This window comes from Podarcis pityusensis (genome assembly GCF_964106645.2).
Source record: "Podarcis pityusensis genome assembly, chromosome: Z".
Classification (NCBI taxonomy): Eukaryota; Metazoa; Chordata; class Lepidosauria; order Squamata; family Lacertidae; genus Podarcis; species Podarcis pityusensis.
The window spans coordinates 47,352,493-47,366,738 of NC_138044.1; the positions used below are offsets into that span (position 1 = coordinate 47,352,493).

General features: G+C 52.2%; 1 protein-coding gene across 12 annotated transcripts in view; it reads left to right on the top strand.

Annotated features, from left to right (window-relative positions):
* Nucleotides 1-14,246, top strand: part of DLG3 (discs large MAGUK scaffold protein 3) — a 116,636-nt gene that overhangs the window by 70,296 nt on the left and 32,094 nt on the right. For 9 of the 12 annotated variants that reach the window (XM_080990064.1, XM_080990072.1, XM_080990068.1 and 6 more), the window contains 2 exons: nucleotides 4,868-5,024; nucleotides 5,782-5,884. In XM_080990064.1, the coding sequence (XP_080846190.1) occupies nucleotides 4,868-5,024; nucleotides 5,782-5,884 (260 nt within the window). Of the gene's footprint in view, nucleotides 1-3,618; nucleotides 3,636-4,867; nucleotides 5,025-5,342; nucleotides 5,506-5,781; nucleotides 5,885-11,675; nucleotides 11,785-14,246 lie in introns of those variants that run through there. The other 3 variants (XM_080990075.1, XM_080990065.1, XM_080990066.1) reach the window with 3 other exon arrangements.

Here is a 14,246-nt window from a genome sequence, read left to right on the forward strand (position 1 = left end):
TCTAGCACTAGAGAATTCTTTCCCTTCAGTATTATTGTGGATTAATGACACTGGCTGGAGCCATATTGGGCCATCCAGCTCAATATTATTTACAGCAGGTATGGGGAACTTTTGACCTTCCAGATGTTGCTGAACTACAACTACTGCCATCCCTGCCCATTGGCCATGCTTGCTGGGGCTGATGGGAACTGCAATTCAGCAACATCTGCAGGACCAAAGGTTTGTGCCCCCCACCTCCATGTCTGGTGTACATGAAGCAGGAGTCAGTCTCCTGGATTTCAGATGCAATCTCACCCGACCACGCCTGGAGATGCGAGGGGAATGAACATGGGACCTTTTGCAAGCAAAGTGTGTGCTATGTCACTCAGCTACAACCCTTCATGGCATTAAGAGTAGACTCAGTAAAATATACTCTGAGTCCTGTAGTGATTTCATACTCTTTATTGCAGCTTGTAAAACAGTGATTGAATTGTCCCCCAAACCTCAGGCTTTTATATACATTATTTACACAATGAGCCCCATCTGATTGGCTGATTCTGCTTCCCTTCTGAAGCCTGATTGGTCTTCTCCTGCAGGCCAATCAGTTGCTGCATTCTAGGATTCTACGTGCCTATTGTTCTAGGATCCAAGCTTAGTACATAACCCCCCTCCCCGTTGCGCCCGGAAGGTTAGCATTCGTAGTCATTGAGGTATGCCGGTCACCTACGTATGCATTGTGGTCTCAGGTGTCTTGGTAAGGGTTCCTGGTTCTGGCTCTTGTTCTGGGGCTGCCAGCTGTGACGGGGTCATTGGGCCAGGTGCCGCTGGTCCACTTGCTCATGGCTCTGGTTCCTGTGGCTGCTCGGCCTCAGGGGTTGCTTCTGGACTTCCTAGTTCTGCCTCCCTTACCCGCTCCTCCTGCTCTATGGGCCTCACCCCTCTGCTGTCCCCTTGGGATTCCTCTGTCCAGCCCTCCTCGCAGTCCCCCCCCCCGGGAATTGTCACTGTAGTTGATAGCAGTGGCAGCGCCAGGCTTACCCAACCTCCGTTAGCACCTCATATAACATAGGGCCGGTCGCCCTGGTGACTGTGGCGGGTACCCATGCCGGGCCTGCCCCGAAATTCTTTGCGTACACTGGGTTGCGGGGCTGGAAGTTCCGGGGGTTCCTACCTTCCCCCACTGCTGCCTCATCCTGGGCTCTATCAGGTTGAAGACGGTCCAGTCTTGTTGTGAGGCGCCGGCCCATGAGTAGTTTGGCCGGTCGTTGTGCTGGGGCTGCTATGCTGGGCTAGGAGAAAAGCAGCGAGGTGGTACTTCCAGTCCCCTTGCATCATGTGGCGGAGGGCTTCCTTGGTGGTCTGCACCATGCGCTATGCTTGGCTGTTGGTGGCGGGGTGGAACTGTGCCGATTGTGCGTGGCGGATGGCACTTTGCGTTGTGAAGGTCTGGAACTCCTCTGGCATGAATGCTGTTCTGTTGTCCGAGACGAGGGTGTCGGGGAACCCGTGGGTCATGAACAGCGTACGTAGTACTCAGATGGCTGCGGCCGTGGAAGTGGATGGTACCAGGGCGACCCTGGAAGGATGTCCATCCCTGGAAGGGGCCAGCGAAGTCCACATGCAGGCAGGACCACGGCGCTCGGGCAGACACCCAGAGTTGGACGGGGGCCCTTGGGGGATCTGGGCAGGACTTCTGGCAGGTCTGGCAGTATTTAACCCAGGCCTCTATCTCCCCGTCGATTCCCGGCCAACACACATAGCTCCTTGCAAGGGCCTTCATTCTCACTACCCCTGAGTGTGTTTCATGTAGGGCTTTTGTGAGGACCTTTTGGCGAAGAGGCTGGGGAATGACCACTCTGCTTCCCCATAACAAGCACCGCTTGTGGGCTGACAGTTCATGTTTGTGGACTGTATAGCCCGCAAATTCCGGTTTGGAGTTGCTACTGGGCCATCCCCGCCACACCTAGTCCAGGACCCGGGAGATGACCCTGTCCTTCATGGAGTGGCATTCTAATTCCGGCACCTGAATGGGGCAGTCAGGAAGCTGTTCCAAGCTCATGACGTCATGTGCGGGTGCTGGGTCAGGTAGTGGCAGTCTGTTGAGCGCGTCCGCATGGCCCATCACCTTCCCGGGCCGGTGGACCCTTTTATACTGGTAGCCGGTGAGGAAAATCAACCACCTGAGGACGCGGGCTGACATTACTAGAGGGATGTGCTTCTCGGGGGCAAGTAGGCCAAGTAGTGACTTGTGGTTGGTCACTATGGTAAAGGGGCACCCATACAAGAAATTGTGAAATTTCTTTACCCCCTTCACGATTGCCAGGCCCTCTTTGTCTATTTGCAAATAGTTCCTCTCGGCTGTGGAGAGGGTCTGGAAAAAGTAAGCCATCGGCACCTCTCTTCCATCCAGAAGTTGGTGGCCTAGGATGGCGCCAACGCCATAGGGCGAGGCGTCGCATGCCAGCACCACCAGCAACCTCTCATCAAAGTGCGCTAGGACTGAGTTCGAGATGAGCAGGTCTTTGACTGCTTGGAACACGGCCTCCTGGCGCTGCCCCCACACCCATGGGGCCCACTTGTCCAACAGTCTGTGTAGGGGCTCCGCTACCACTGCCTTGTGGGGTAAGAAGGTAAAAGTTCAATAGTCCCAAGAAGGCCTGGAGTTCCGCCTTACCCTTAGGTGCCGGGGCATCAAAATAGCCCGCACCTTGTCCCCAGTCGGGTGGACTCTGTCTGTGTCCACCGTAAATGATAGAAAATTCACCTGTTGCACTCCTAGCAGACAGTTTTCCCACTTCACCTTGAGGTCGGCCGTCTGGAAACGGTGCAGGACGGTGCGGAGTTGGTCCCTGAACTCCCCCAGCGATCAACACATCATCGAAGAAGGGGTGACACTGGGAATTCCTTTGAGGAGAGAGTCCATTAGATTTTGGAATATGCCTGGTGCCACGCTGACGCCAAATTTCAGCCTCTTGACACGGAACGCGCCCCTGTGCGTTACAATCATCTGTGCCTCGGCGGTGGCCCCGTCCACTGGCAATTGCTGATAGGCCTGGGCCAGGTCCAGCTTGCCAAAAATCTTAGACCCTGTCAGGGTGGCGAGGACATGGCTGACCACTGGCACCGGTTATGCATGAGCCGTAAGGGCCTTGTTTATGGTACATTTGCTTCCCTCCTGGAGCCTGGTTGGTCTTTTCCTGCAGGCCAATCAGTTGTTGCATTCTACGATCCTACCTGCCTATTGTTCTAGGATCCAAGCTTAGTACATAACACTCAGAAAGGGCAGGAGCTTGCAGAACAATCCCCTAAAAACTCCATTTTCCACCTTTTCCATTTGCGTGGCACAAAGACCGCTAGGGAAGCAGGGGTTAATGGCGCCTGGCGTGCCTTCTCCCAACACCATGGGCTTGCTGGAGTCTGGTTCATGTCAACCTTTTCATGATGGCTCTTGTAGCCCCCCCCCCCGAAAGCAGGGCAGAGGAGGGGGGGGGGCTGGGAGAAGCTCAGATAAAATGCAGGCTGCTGCTGCTGCGCTCCCCAGTCTGCACACACAGAGAAGCTGCCACTATGATCACCGTCAACGTCTCTTCCTCCATGTCTTATGGGAAACGCCCTTTCCAGCAACAACCCATTGCCAGGCATAAAAGAAAGACCAGGTACCAGGGCTCTCTGTTCTGTACTTCTTCTTGGGGAGGGGTCTGTGAGGCCTCTTGCTGGGTGGGCAAGCAGGGGCATGGTCCAAGCCTTGTTCACAAGCCCTGGGGTCAGTTGGCTGCTCTTTGGGCACAGTGCTGCTTCCAGAAATCCTCCCGGGGTACACCTGCCTCTTCCAGCCCAGGACTTGGCACCTGCACAGAGGGTCAAGGTAACAGAGCCCTAATATTGCACCTTCATTTGTCCAGAGAAAGGAAGAGGCAGAGCTAGTGAGCAATGGGGTTGTATGGGGAGCTTCCAGCTTTGAGGGCTGCAAAGTGAAAGGGGTAATGCTGGAAGTCTGCATGCATCAGGGGGAGGGAGGAATGGGCCGTGTGCCAGCAAAGGGGGCACTTCAGAGTTGGTCTTCATTGATTTACATGCCAAAGGGGTGGATGGAATCTTGTTGCTTGCATTCTGCTTTCTGTATATTTCCTACAAGGGCACTGGAAGGTCTCAGAAAGGGGTGGGGTGTTTTTCCAGCTCCCTTTTAGGCTGTCACTGGAGGGACTGCGAAGAGAAGCCACACCTTCCCTCTATCTCTGGCACCTAAAGGAATCCTGCCTCACAATAGCCACTTGCCAGCTATTCCCCCACCAACCTTCCTGGACCTTCTCCTTAAGACACAGGTAGTGTCTTTACTTTGTTTCCTTCTGCGACTACCAGCAGCAGCAGCAGCAGCAGAATATATTCTGCAAAATATACGTCTTTGCATCATTTACACCAGACACAGAATTCACCTTTTCTTGGTGCAGAAGTGGGGACTAATCTTTCTGACTTATAGAGTGCACATATCATAACTGCCCAGGGATATAGGATCATGCATAAGACCAGCCAGTCAGTGCAGAGAAATGGTATCAGCTTCCCATGAGATGGAAAGGTAGGAAGATTCCTGTTATTGCACTCTTTCCAGTTCATTCTCCATACTGGCAATTTGTTTCTGCTCTGAAAAGTAAAATGTAACTCTGTTGCCCCCCCCCACCCCCCCCACTACTCTTATTGCCCTATTGAAGGTGTTGCCCTACGTTTTTGAGAATTTAGGTTATGGTTGCAGCTCTACCGATTGTTCAGAGTGGGTAGCAGTTGTTGGGTGCCAACTGTGTGTTGCACATGGGATGTTGAATAATGTTCAGGTGGGCCCTGACTCTGCCCCCGGCTATGTATCCTCTTCATTTTTGCCTTCTGTCCTTTGCAGGGAGCCCCGGAAGATCACCTTACATAAAGGCTCCACAGGCCTGGGCTTCAACATTGTGGGGGGTGAAGATGGCGAGGGCATCTTCGTCTCCTTCATCCTGGCAGGGGGCCCAGCGGACCTGAGTGGGGAGCTGCGGCGTGGAGACCGCATCCTCTCGGTGAGTGGAACATGAGGCCCCTTTACTGGTGTTGCTCTGAGGTCTTGTTTAATGCGAGGAGGTGGATTTGGAGAGTTCTCTGGGCTCTGGTACACAGTTGCTGCTGACCTCTGAACTGGGAAGCAAGCAGGTGGGAGCACCTGCCTCCCCCACCCCCAACCTATCCTCCAGCCCTTCTCCAGGACTGGAGAGATTCTGCCCCAGGCACTAAGGTGTTAACCCACACAGAGCGGCTTTGCCCACACAGAGCAGCTCACCAGACCGGTCTGGCTCAGCCCAGCCCAGCGTTGTGGAAGCTTGCTTCCTCTTCACTCTGAGAAGAGGGAGGGAAAAAACCAACACGCAGCCGAACCTCCCAGCTTGAGCTTCAATGGAGCCTGCGTGTGGGGCCCTGCAGCGTAACGATTGCCCCTTAAATGCACCGAAAGTGTGCAGAGGCCAGGGAGGCCACCTCCAGGAAGAAACAACCAAGCTTGGCCAGGTCTGGTTTTCACTTCCTGAGAAGCTGTGGCGTTTGTCATGCAGCTGAGCACCTGAGACAAGTTGCTCCCAGCATTTTGGATGAAGGAGGGGCCTGGGAGGTGCAGCTATGGGGGATTGAGAGGGTTGGTGTGGGGCTGTGGCTGTCGCAGGGTGGGGGGAGGGGTGGAATGTTGCATGGTGGGAAATAAGTGTGCAGTGCCATCATAGGAGGAGCAGGTGGCACCAGCTTCCCCTTTTCAAGGTGAGTTGACAGAGGCGGGGTCTGTTTGTCCAGGTGAATGGCGTCAATCTCCGGAACGCGACCCATGAACAAGCGGCGGCTGCCTTGAAGAGGGCCGGGCAGACGGTCACCATTGTAGCCCAGTACAGGCCTGAAGGTAGGAAACTCCCGGGGGGGACCCGCTCCAACCTGCTCCCCTTGAACCTTTCACGAGAACCAGGATCTCCCTTTGAGTTGTGTGCCCTGGTGCCAAGTCCTATTCGGCCAAAGTTCTGAGAGGACAGCCAGGCGTCTGGGCTGGCAAACGCTGGATGAGAATGCCTCAAAGTCAGGATTCACTGGTTTATTTCATTCCTATCCCACCTTCCTTCCCAGGAGCTCAAGGTGGTGCACAGAACCCTATCCTTCCCAACATTTCCTCACAAGAACTCTGTGAGGTAGGTTAAGCTGAGAGGCAGGGAATAGCCCAAGGTCACCCAGTGAGTTTCATGACTGAGTGGGGATTTTAACCCTGGGCTCTTTAACATGGAGTCTCTGCAGTGCCTGAGATTTGTTGAAAGGAGGAACTGGCAAGATTGGCAGCGGGGATGTGGACGTTGGCCTTGGTAATCACACTGCTTGTTCCTAGGCTGGAAAAATAAGGTTGGATCTCTGTAGCTTAGGATGGGGAACTATTGGCACAGGTCCCAATTAATCCTTCATAACCATTTTCTCCATTTGTGATACTGAAAAAGAGCAGGTAGAGGCATTGCTGCCTCGACTGCTTATCCGAGTCCCCCCCCCCCGCAAGCTCAGCCAGGTTGCCAGTCCCCAAAGAAAGCAGGGTTGAAATCACTTCTCTACAACTTTGCCTCGACTGCTTCCTGCAAGGATTTCTCCACAGGGAAGTCGATGGCGCAGAGCTGAACCAGCAGCCTTGAACTCCCTTGCCCATCAGTTCATGGGTGGGGACTTCTTCCACACAGTTTCTGCAGAGATCACTAGCTGTAACCGCACCACAAGGTTGGTGTTGCTGAACATCACTTCTGGCTTGCATTATTATTATTATTATTATTATTATTATTATTATTATTATTATTACTATTATTATTAAATTTATTTTTATTAAATATTTTCTTGGTTGACAAAAGTACATGTCAGGTTTTTCAGGTTGTACATTCTTTCTTTCAAATCAGTTACATTTGCTGTGAGACCTTAGTGCTGGGGAAGAAGAGTGGGGAGACGAGGGGTGGGGTGGTGAGGCTCGTATTCTTTTGTATAGTGTACATGTGGCGTTTTGTGTCAGCGTCAGCTGGGTAGGTTTTTTTTCTATTCATTTATTACATTTCCTTGGTAGTGTGAGAGGTTGGGGGCCCAGGGTGTGGTTGGCACTGGCAGAGGAAGGGGAGTGCAGGGGGAGCGCATCACCCCCAGCAGCGTGATCCCGGTAGCGCACCCCCACCCCCAGGACGCACACCAGCCATGCCCCCATCTGTTCTCCGCCCCCCCCCCCAGTGCTGGCGCATGAAGCTCCGCCACTGGTGGTTGGTTGGCTGTGGTTGGCTGCAGTGGGATTTGTTTGCATTTGTGACGGGGGCGGGGCTTGTTGAGTCAGGTAAGCCAGATTGATTCGTATGATTCTTGTCGTCTTGTTGTGCTGTGCATGTGATAAAGGGGAGCCATACTGGATTGAAGGCGTGCTCTTCTATTTGTCCCCGTGTCAGTTTCAGTTTATTGGTTAGTTTTTCTAGTACAGTGGTACCTCAGTTTTTGAACGTCTCTGTTGACTAATGTTTCTGAATTCGGAACACCATAAACCCAGAGGTAAATGCTTCCGTTTTCGAACGCACCTTGGAAGTCGAACTTCTGAGGTGACTTCCTGTTTGAGTTTTCCGTTTTGAGCTTTCCGTATTGAGTTTTCGGTTTTCAAATGTTTTGGAACTTGAACGGTCTTCCGGAACAGATTATGTTCGAAAACCAAGGTACCACTGTAAGACTGTTTCCCATACAGTTTGATACCATTGGCTCATGTTTACTCCTGACAGATCTCTCCAGTGTCTAGCTATGAGGCTTCTGGCTGCTGAGAATAGGTGGGTTATGAGCTCTTTATAATGTGAGTGGGCATTATTAACTTGGACGATGTTGCATAAGGCCAGTTCTGGGGTGACTTCTAATACCTGTTTAGTTATTTTGCATATCTCTTGAAGGACTGCTATCCAGAAGGGTTGGATTTTAGGACATTGCCACCACATGTAGAGGTGCAGCATCTCCAACATCTTAGTGAGGTTCTTGAGCGTATCAATGCCAGTTTCCGTGGTATTAAGTACCACCTGTGAATTTCAGAGTGAGTTTCCTTCTTTTGGCTGATATGGACAAAGGGAGGTTTAGACCACATTCTGGTCCATTGAGTGGGGCTAATTTCATATCTTATGTCGTGCTCCCATTGTTGTTTGATTGTGTCAAGGGGGTTTGTGGGATTTTGGAGCAGCATTTTGTATATTGTGGAAACAATTCCTTTGCCATGCCCCCCTGCTGTCCGGAGAATGTTTTCAAAGCTGATCAAGGGTCCAGTGGCTGCTGATTTTACTGCTGGATTGTTTAACATGGCATGTAGTTGATGGTGTGCTAGCCAAGGTACTCGCGTGTCCCCTAGCTTGTCTTGTATTTCTTGTGTTTTTGTAGAAGTCTTTTAGACAGTGTAGGCCTTTGGCTTGCCATATTTTAATCTGGAGGTTTTGTGCTGTGTGTTGGAATAGTGGGTGATAGGCCAGGGGGGTTAGTGGGGATGGGGGTTGTTTGCCTATTTTTCCCCTCCATGCTTTAAACGTGGACTGTGTGAACCTGCTCTGGCTTGCTTTTTAATCTTCTCCTGCCACCTTCTTTGAGTCAGGAACTTGAGAGGCTTCCTTCTGCGACTTTAGTTCCCTATCAGGCGTTCTGCAGTGGTTGCTTTGGGAAGCACATCTGCCCTTCCTCTTCAGCAGGAAGTGTCTGTGTGTTTAGGAGAGAGATCTGAAAAGCAGAAGACCTGATCCAAAAACAGAAATGAAAATTAAAAAGTGGTGTATGGCCCACCACTGCATGAGCCCTGCAAGATGTGGGGCTGCAGGTTAAATAACTTAAGGAAAGCCTGGCTGCTGGTTGAGGCCAAAGACCTTTCTAGTTATGCACCCTAGTTTCAAGTGGACAAACAGATCCCCGTTGGAAGACTGCAGACAGGACCAGAGGGCTCCGATGACTTGTGATTCCGGTACTGAGGGGCATACTGCCTCCAACGATGGAGTGAAACACAAAGATCTCAGTTAATAGCCCCAGATAGCTTTATCTTTCATGGAATTGTTCATTCCTGTCTCTGTGACCCCTGTCTGGAGAATGTACCTGGTCCCTCAGGGTCTTTACAATTCAGCCATATAGAGGCCGGGCCACCCATTAAGCAAGGCGAGGCAACCGCCTCAGGTGGCAGGATCCACAGGGGCAGCAGATCTTGGTCTTTATTCTCCCCTTGTTCCCAGTGTAGACCTTCACTCGTCCCTTATTCCTTGGAGGGAGGTGTGTGCTATTTTGTGGTACACCTCAGGTGCCAAAATGTCTTGTACCAGCCCTGAGCCATGTGTTTTGCAGATGTTGTGCCTGATCCTTTGCTCTTGCTTAGAGTTGAGTATCCGCACACACCCCCATTTACTTATGAGTTTTGGAACATAGCTGTCAACCGTCCCTTATTTGGCGGGAAACTCCCTTATCCCAGTGCCGTTTCCCGCTGCTGTCCCAGATTGATGATGTCCCTTAAATTTCCTGGGTTTCATGCTCGCCCAGCTTGGGAGGGAAGCAGCGGCTCGGGGTCCTCCACCTCGAGAGAGAGCACGCTCACAAGCTGCCGCATCTCCGTCTCTTCCTTTTCCCCCTCAGGGGCGCGTCGTGAGGAGATGGGTGGCAGTGGGCGGGCAGGCAGCCCCGCTCTTGAGAGACTTCCGCCGCGCTGCCAGGGGAAGCCATAGGTGGCTGCGGTGGCGGCGGCTGAGGAGGCAGCCTGAGGGAGGAGGAAGATGAGGGGTTGGGGAGGGACACAGAAGGGCGGCGCTTTAGCGGCCACGGCGGCACCACAACCGCCTCATGCCGGGTTGGGGCAGCCTGGGCGAGAGTCTCTCTCCCTCTCTCTCGGGCAGGGAAGGGCCGATGGAACTCCTCACGCCAGGACGATGGCAGCCCCGATGTGCTGCTTAGCATACCCTCCAACCAGTGCAGCATCTTAATGTAGTGATTTCCCCCTCTGCATCCCTTTCATAACGCTATTTTTATAAATCATTTGTCCATCCATAGTTCAAATTTTTACTACAAGTTTTCTGTCAATCCTACCAATGTATGTAACTCTTTCCAATAGCTTTTCAAATAAATTATAAACTTTCCCCATTCCTTATTAAAGAGGTCCTCTTCCTGGTTTCTAATTCTGCCTGTAAGCTTTGCCACCTCTACGTCAGTTTTGTCTGCCACTCTTCTTTGGTGGGAGTTGTAGACCCTTGGGATCATCTAGTCCAACCCCCTGCAAAACACAGTCAGTCGCAGCCAAAGCAGCATGGCTCCATGAGTGCGGGATTTCTGTATAAGCTAAGCCAAAATCCCTTATTTTGGCTGCTGGTCGTTTATTTTCAAATCTGTAAGTTGACAACTATGTTATGGAATTTGTGTTTTGGAATGAAGAAATGGGATAAAAATGCTTCTGATAAACATGTGGGGTGGAAGGGGTGACACTATGAATAAGAAGCGCTTCACGTTGAAACTTTATTAACAGCACCAATAATTGGACTTTGGAGTCATATTGCACAGGAGGCAGCAAGGCCTGTTTTAATGATTCAGTGGATGGGGGGAGGGGTTGGAGTTGCCATCTTTCCCCTGCCCCACCTTGATGGGGATTTCAGTGCCTCAAACAGCTGTATAGCAGGAAGAAGTTCCACAGGTCAAGCTTTCCAGAGACTTGCAAATGAATCCTGGGGGAAACTGCATCTCTCGCTTTATTTGCTTGCTGCCTAACAGTTGCACAGGAGCTGTGCAAAAAAAATAAAAGGTGGCAACCATCTCCCATTAGCTTGTGTGTATGCCTAGGGCTTGTCGATCAGAAGGTCGGCGGTTCGAATCCCCGCGATGGAGTGAGCTCCCGTGGCTCGGTCCCGGCTCCTGCCAACCTAGCAGTTCAAAAGCACGTCAGAGTGCAAGTAGATAAATAGGTACTGCTCTGGCGGGAATGTAAATGGCGTTTCCGTGCGCTGCTCTGGTTCGCCAGAAGCGGCTTAGTCATGCTGGCCACATGACCTGGAAGCTGTACGCCGGCTCCCTCAGCCAATAAAGCAAGATGAGCGCCGCAACCCCAGAATTGTTCACGACTGGACTTAACTGTCAGGGGTCCTTTACCTCCCCCCCTTTTTTTTTGCATTAATACGCATCCAATGTGGGGGGAAACGGTCTGCGGACACAGCATGCAACAGGGTTATTGGACGATAAGCGCTAGCAATGGCAGAGGCGCAGGCGGTCATTGGAGGAAAAATATTGATTGACGTGGCAGGGGCGGTGCCAATCGGTGGGTCAGTAGACAGAGGTTGAGGTGAGAAGCAGGGACAGTGACCTTAGCGCTAAGCGGAGTATCGGAAGTGGGACTTGGAGGAGGAGGGCGGGCCGGCTTTGCGGCGGGGTTGGGATTGGTTCAAGGACGAACTCGGGACCGGCGGGCGGGACATGTGTGAGGGGAGCGCGGGCTTGCGATTGGGCCGGGGGGGGCAGGCCTCAGAGGGAGCTCGCGCGGCGATTGGGCGAAGGCTCGGCACACGGGAGGGCGGTGCCTGCATTGAGGGAGGGCCTCCCGCGACTGGACAGAGCGGGGAGGGCCGGGCCTCCAGTTGGACGAAGCCGGCTGCGGAGGCGGGGCTTCGGCGTTCCCGCCCGTGCGGGTGGCTTCGCTTTGTGCGATAAGGGGCCCGGCCAGGGGAGGGTGGACTGGGCGGCGGGTGGGAGGAGCTGCCGCTGATGCGGGAAGGCGCCGCGGCAGGTAAAGGAGGATACCTTTTTGAAAAAAGAAGCCCCGCTCCTGGTGTAAGTGAAGAAATAGACGGCGGGGAGGCGGGGGGGGGGGAGTGCGCGCCCCACAGGGTAGCCAGGGAGGCGAGTGACCCGCTGGCCCCCATCCCTGTCGGCGGCGGGGGCGCTAGTGTTAGCGTTGAAACTGACCGCTCCTCCCGGACTGTGGCCAGATGGCCCCGGCGGTGGCTCGTTTATTCCCTTAAGTCTCCTTGAGGCGATGCGCCGGCGAGCTCCCTCAGGCTCAAGGGTGTGGGGGGCGTGTTAAATAATAATAATAATAATAATAATAATAATAATAATATATTGCTAATGCTGTTCCTGTTAAGCTAGGCGTTTACGGGAAGGGGGCGGGCGGCACATGCTGGCGAGGGATTCGAGCGCCCCTCCCCCTGCTCCGCCAAGGTGGATTTAATTACTTAACAGTCATTTTGCGGCGGACCCTGCCTTTCTTACTCCTCGGGAAGGTTGAGGCGGCGTCTCTCTCCTTTTATCTCTCTCTCCCCTGACCCGCGCGGCTCTCGAAATGCTGCCCTAACAGCAGCCCTGCGAGGTAGGCTGGGCTGAAATAAAGGGCTCTCTTACCCGTGGCGCGAGTAGCCCCAGCAAATAAGGTGAGCGATTTGGACCCTGAAGTCCTGGTTAGCTGCTGCACTGCACTGATGGGTGTATGTAGTTAAAATATATATATCTAAAATAAAAAGCATGGCTGTTGTGAATATGGTTACTCACCCTCTGCCAGCTGGTGCCCCTAAAGGAGAATAGAAATCTACCTTGTGGCAAGTCAGACCATTGGTCTATCTGGCTCCAGTGGCGTAGCGTGGGGGGTGCAGGGGGGGCCGGCCGCACCGGGCGCAACATCGGGGGGGGGGCGCTCGCACTCGCAGCTCTCTGCCCCTACTAAAATCCACGGGTTAGGGGGCGCAAATTACTTGCCTTGCCCCGGGTGCTGACAACCCACGCTACGCCACTGTCTGGCTCAGTTTTGCTTATCGTTATTAATTCAGTTTGTATGCTGCCCTTCATCCAAAAATCCTAGGGCAATTCACAACACAGAAATACAAAATGAGAGCACCAGAAAACATAATAAGATAAAAACAAACCAATGCCCCCCCTCTCACAAACGCATTTAAAAGGCCACAGGACGTTAATCAGCCAAATGCCTGCTTGGCACTGAGTGGCAGCTGCTGGTCACTGAGCTATGTTCTTTTCCTCCCAGGGAAGGGACAAATTGAGAGGGAGGAAATAAATTGGCTTGCTTGGGCCTGAGAGGCAGTCTCGCCCTTCTGCAAGTCCCCTTTCAATCTGTTCTTAAAACCCCATGGCAGAATAGGTTGCCTGTAAGCATGGCAAGCTGGAGGGAGGGCAGGCTGCAAAGGATTGTAGGTGGCTAACAGGCTGGAGTTAAAAGAGCTTCTCTGTAAGAGAGGCCAGTGGCAGCCAGTAGGTATGACGGATGGTTCTACAGGTTTTCCTGTGTTTGGAAGTAGCACCCAATGGCAATGAGCTGAAGGCAATGATCTTAGGGGATCACTGCGCCCATGAATAGCCTTTGCATTGTAAGGAGCAGTGCCTCCTTTGTCTTGTGCCAGGCTCAAGCTGTGTAGTGCACATAAAGGCAACAGGTGTCTCCTTTTCTTGGAAAGCTGTGTCCTTGCAATTGGGATTAGTGTGTGGCCTGCGTCCAAGTGTGTGGGTGGTGTAGCCAGTGGTTGTGCTTGGTGCAAATTTGATGTGAGTTGTGGGACTTGGTAGTGTTTGAATGGTGGTTATGCTATTCCCAAAGAGAATTTGTTACACAATACGCAGTCTTTCCCTTCCAAAACCAGTGGCTATTCAATGCCTGTGATAAATATTTGGTTTCGAAGCTCAAGAACTGTCTAGGAGTAGGGACCCATTTACAGTATTTTGGGCAGAGCTGTGGTTGTTGGTTATCTGTCTTTAATTAGATCCTTGCTGAAAGATTCAAGGATGCAAAGGCTGGTGGCAGTATCATTAGTTACATAGTATTTCACTGACCGAAGCCAGCCACTTTCAGATTGGAGTAAGTGGCTAGGGAGAAGGAGTTGCTGATCACAAAGAGAGAGAGATGGCCATATGAACACTGAACTTGTGCTTGAGAAGGATAAACCTCACACTGAATGCAACATTTTAAAGGTAGGAGGTTGTGTATTTAATCCCCTCACAAAGTAGTAGCGGGTGGGGTGAGAGCAATCAGAGCTAGCTGTATTAGGCTGAGTAGCAGCTGCTAAGGTGAGTAATCCAGAGATTCTCCAGAGAAAAACCTGAGCAACTGGGATTTGCTGTTTCCTAGCTTTGCATGTTGCTGACCCCTAGCTGCACTTAGTTCAGGAACTTAAATAGTACACAGCAAAAGGTGTTGCCTGACATGGCCTCACTTATTTTGTCACAGGTGTCTTCCTGTTTTATGCATTATTTTCTCTAGGAAGGTTGTCTGTACATTGTAACTTGGTCAT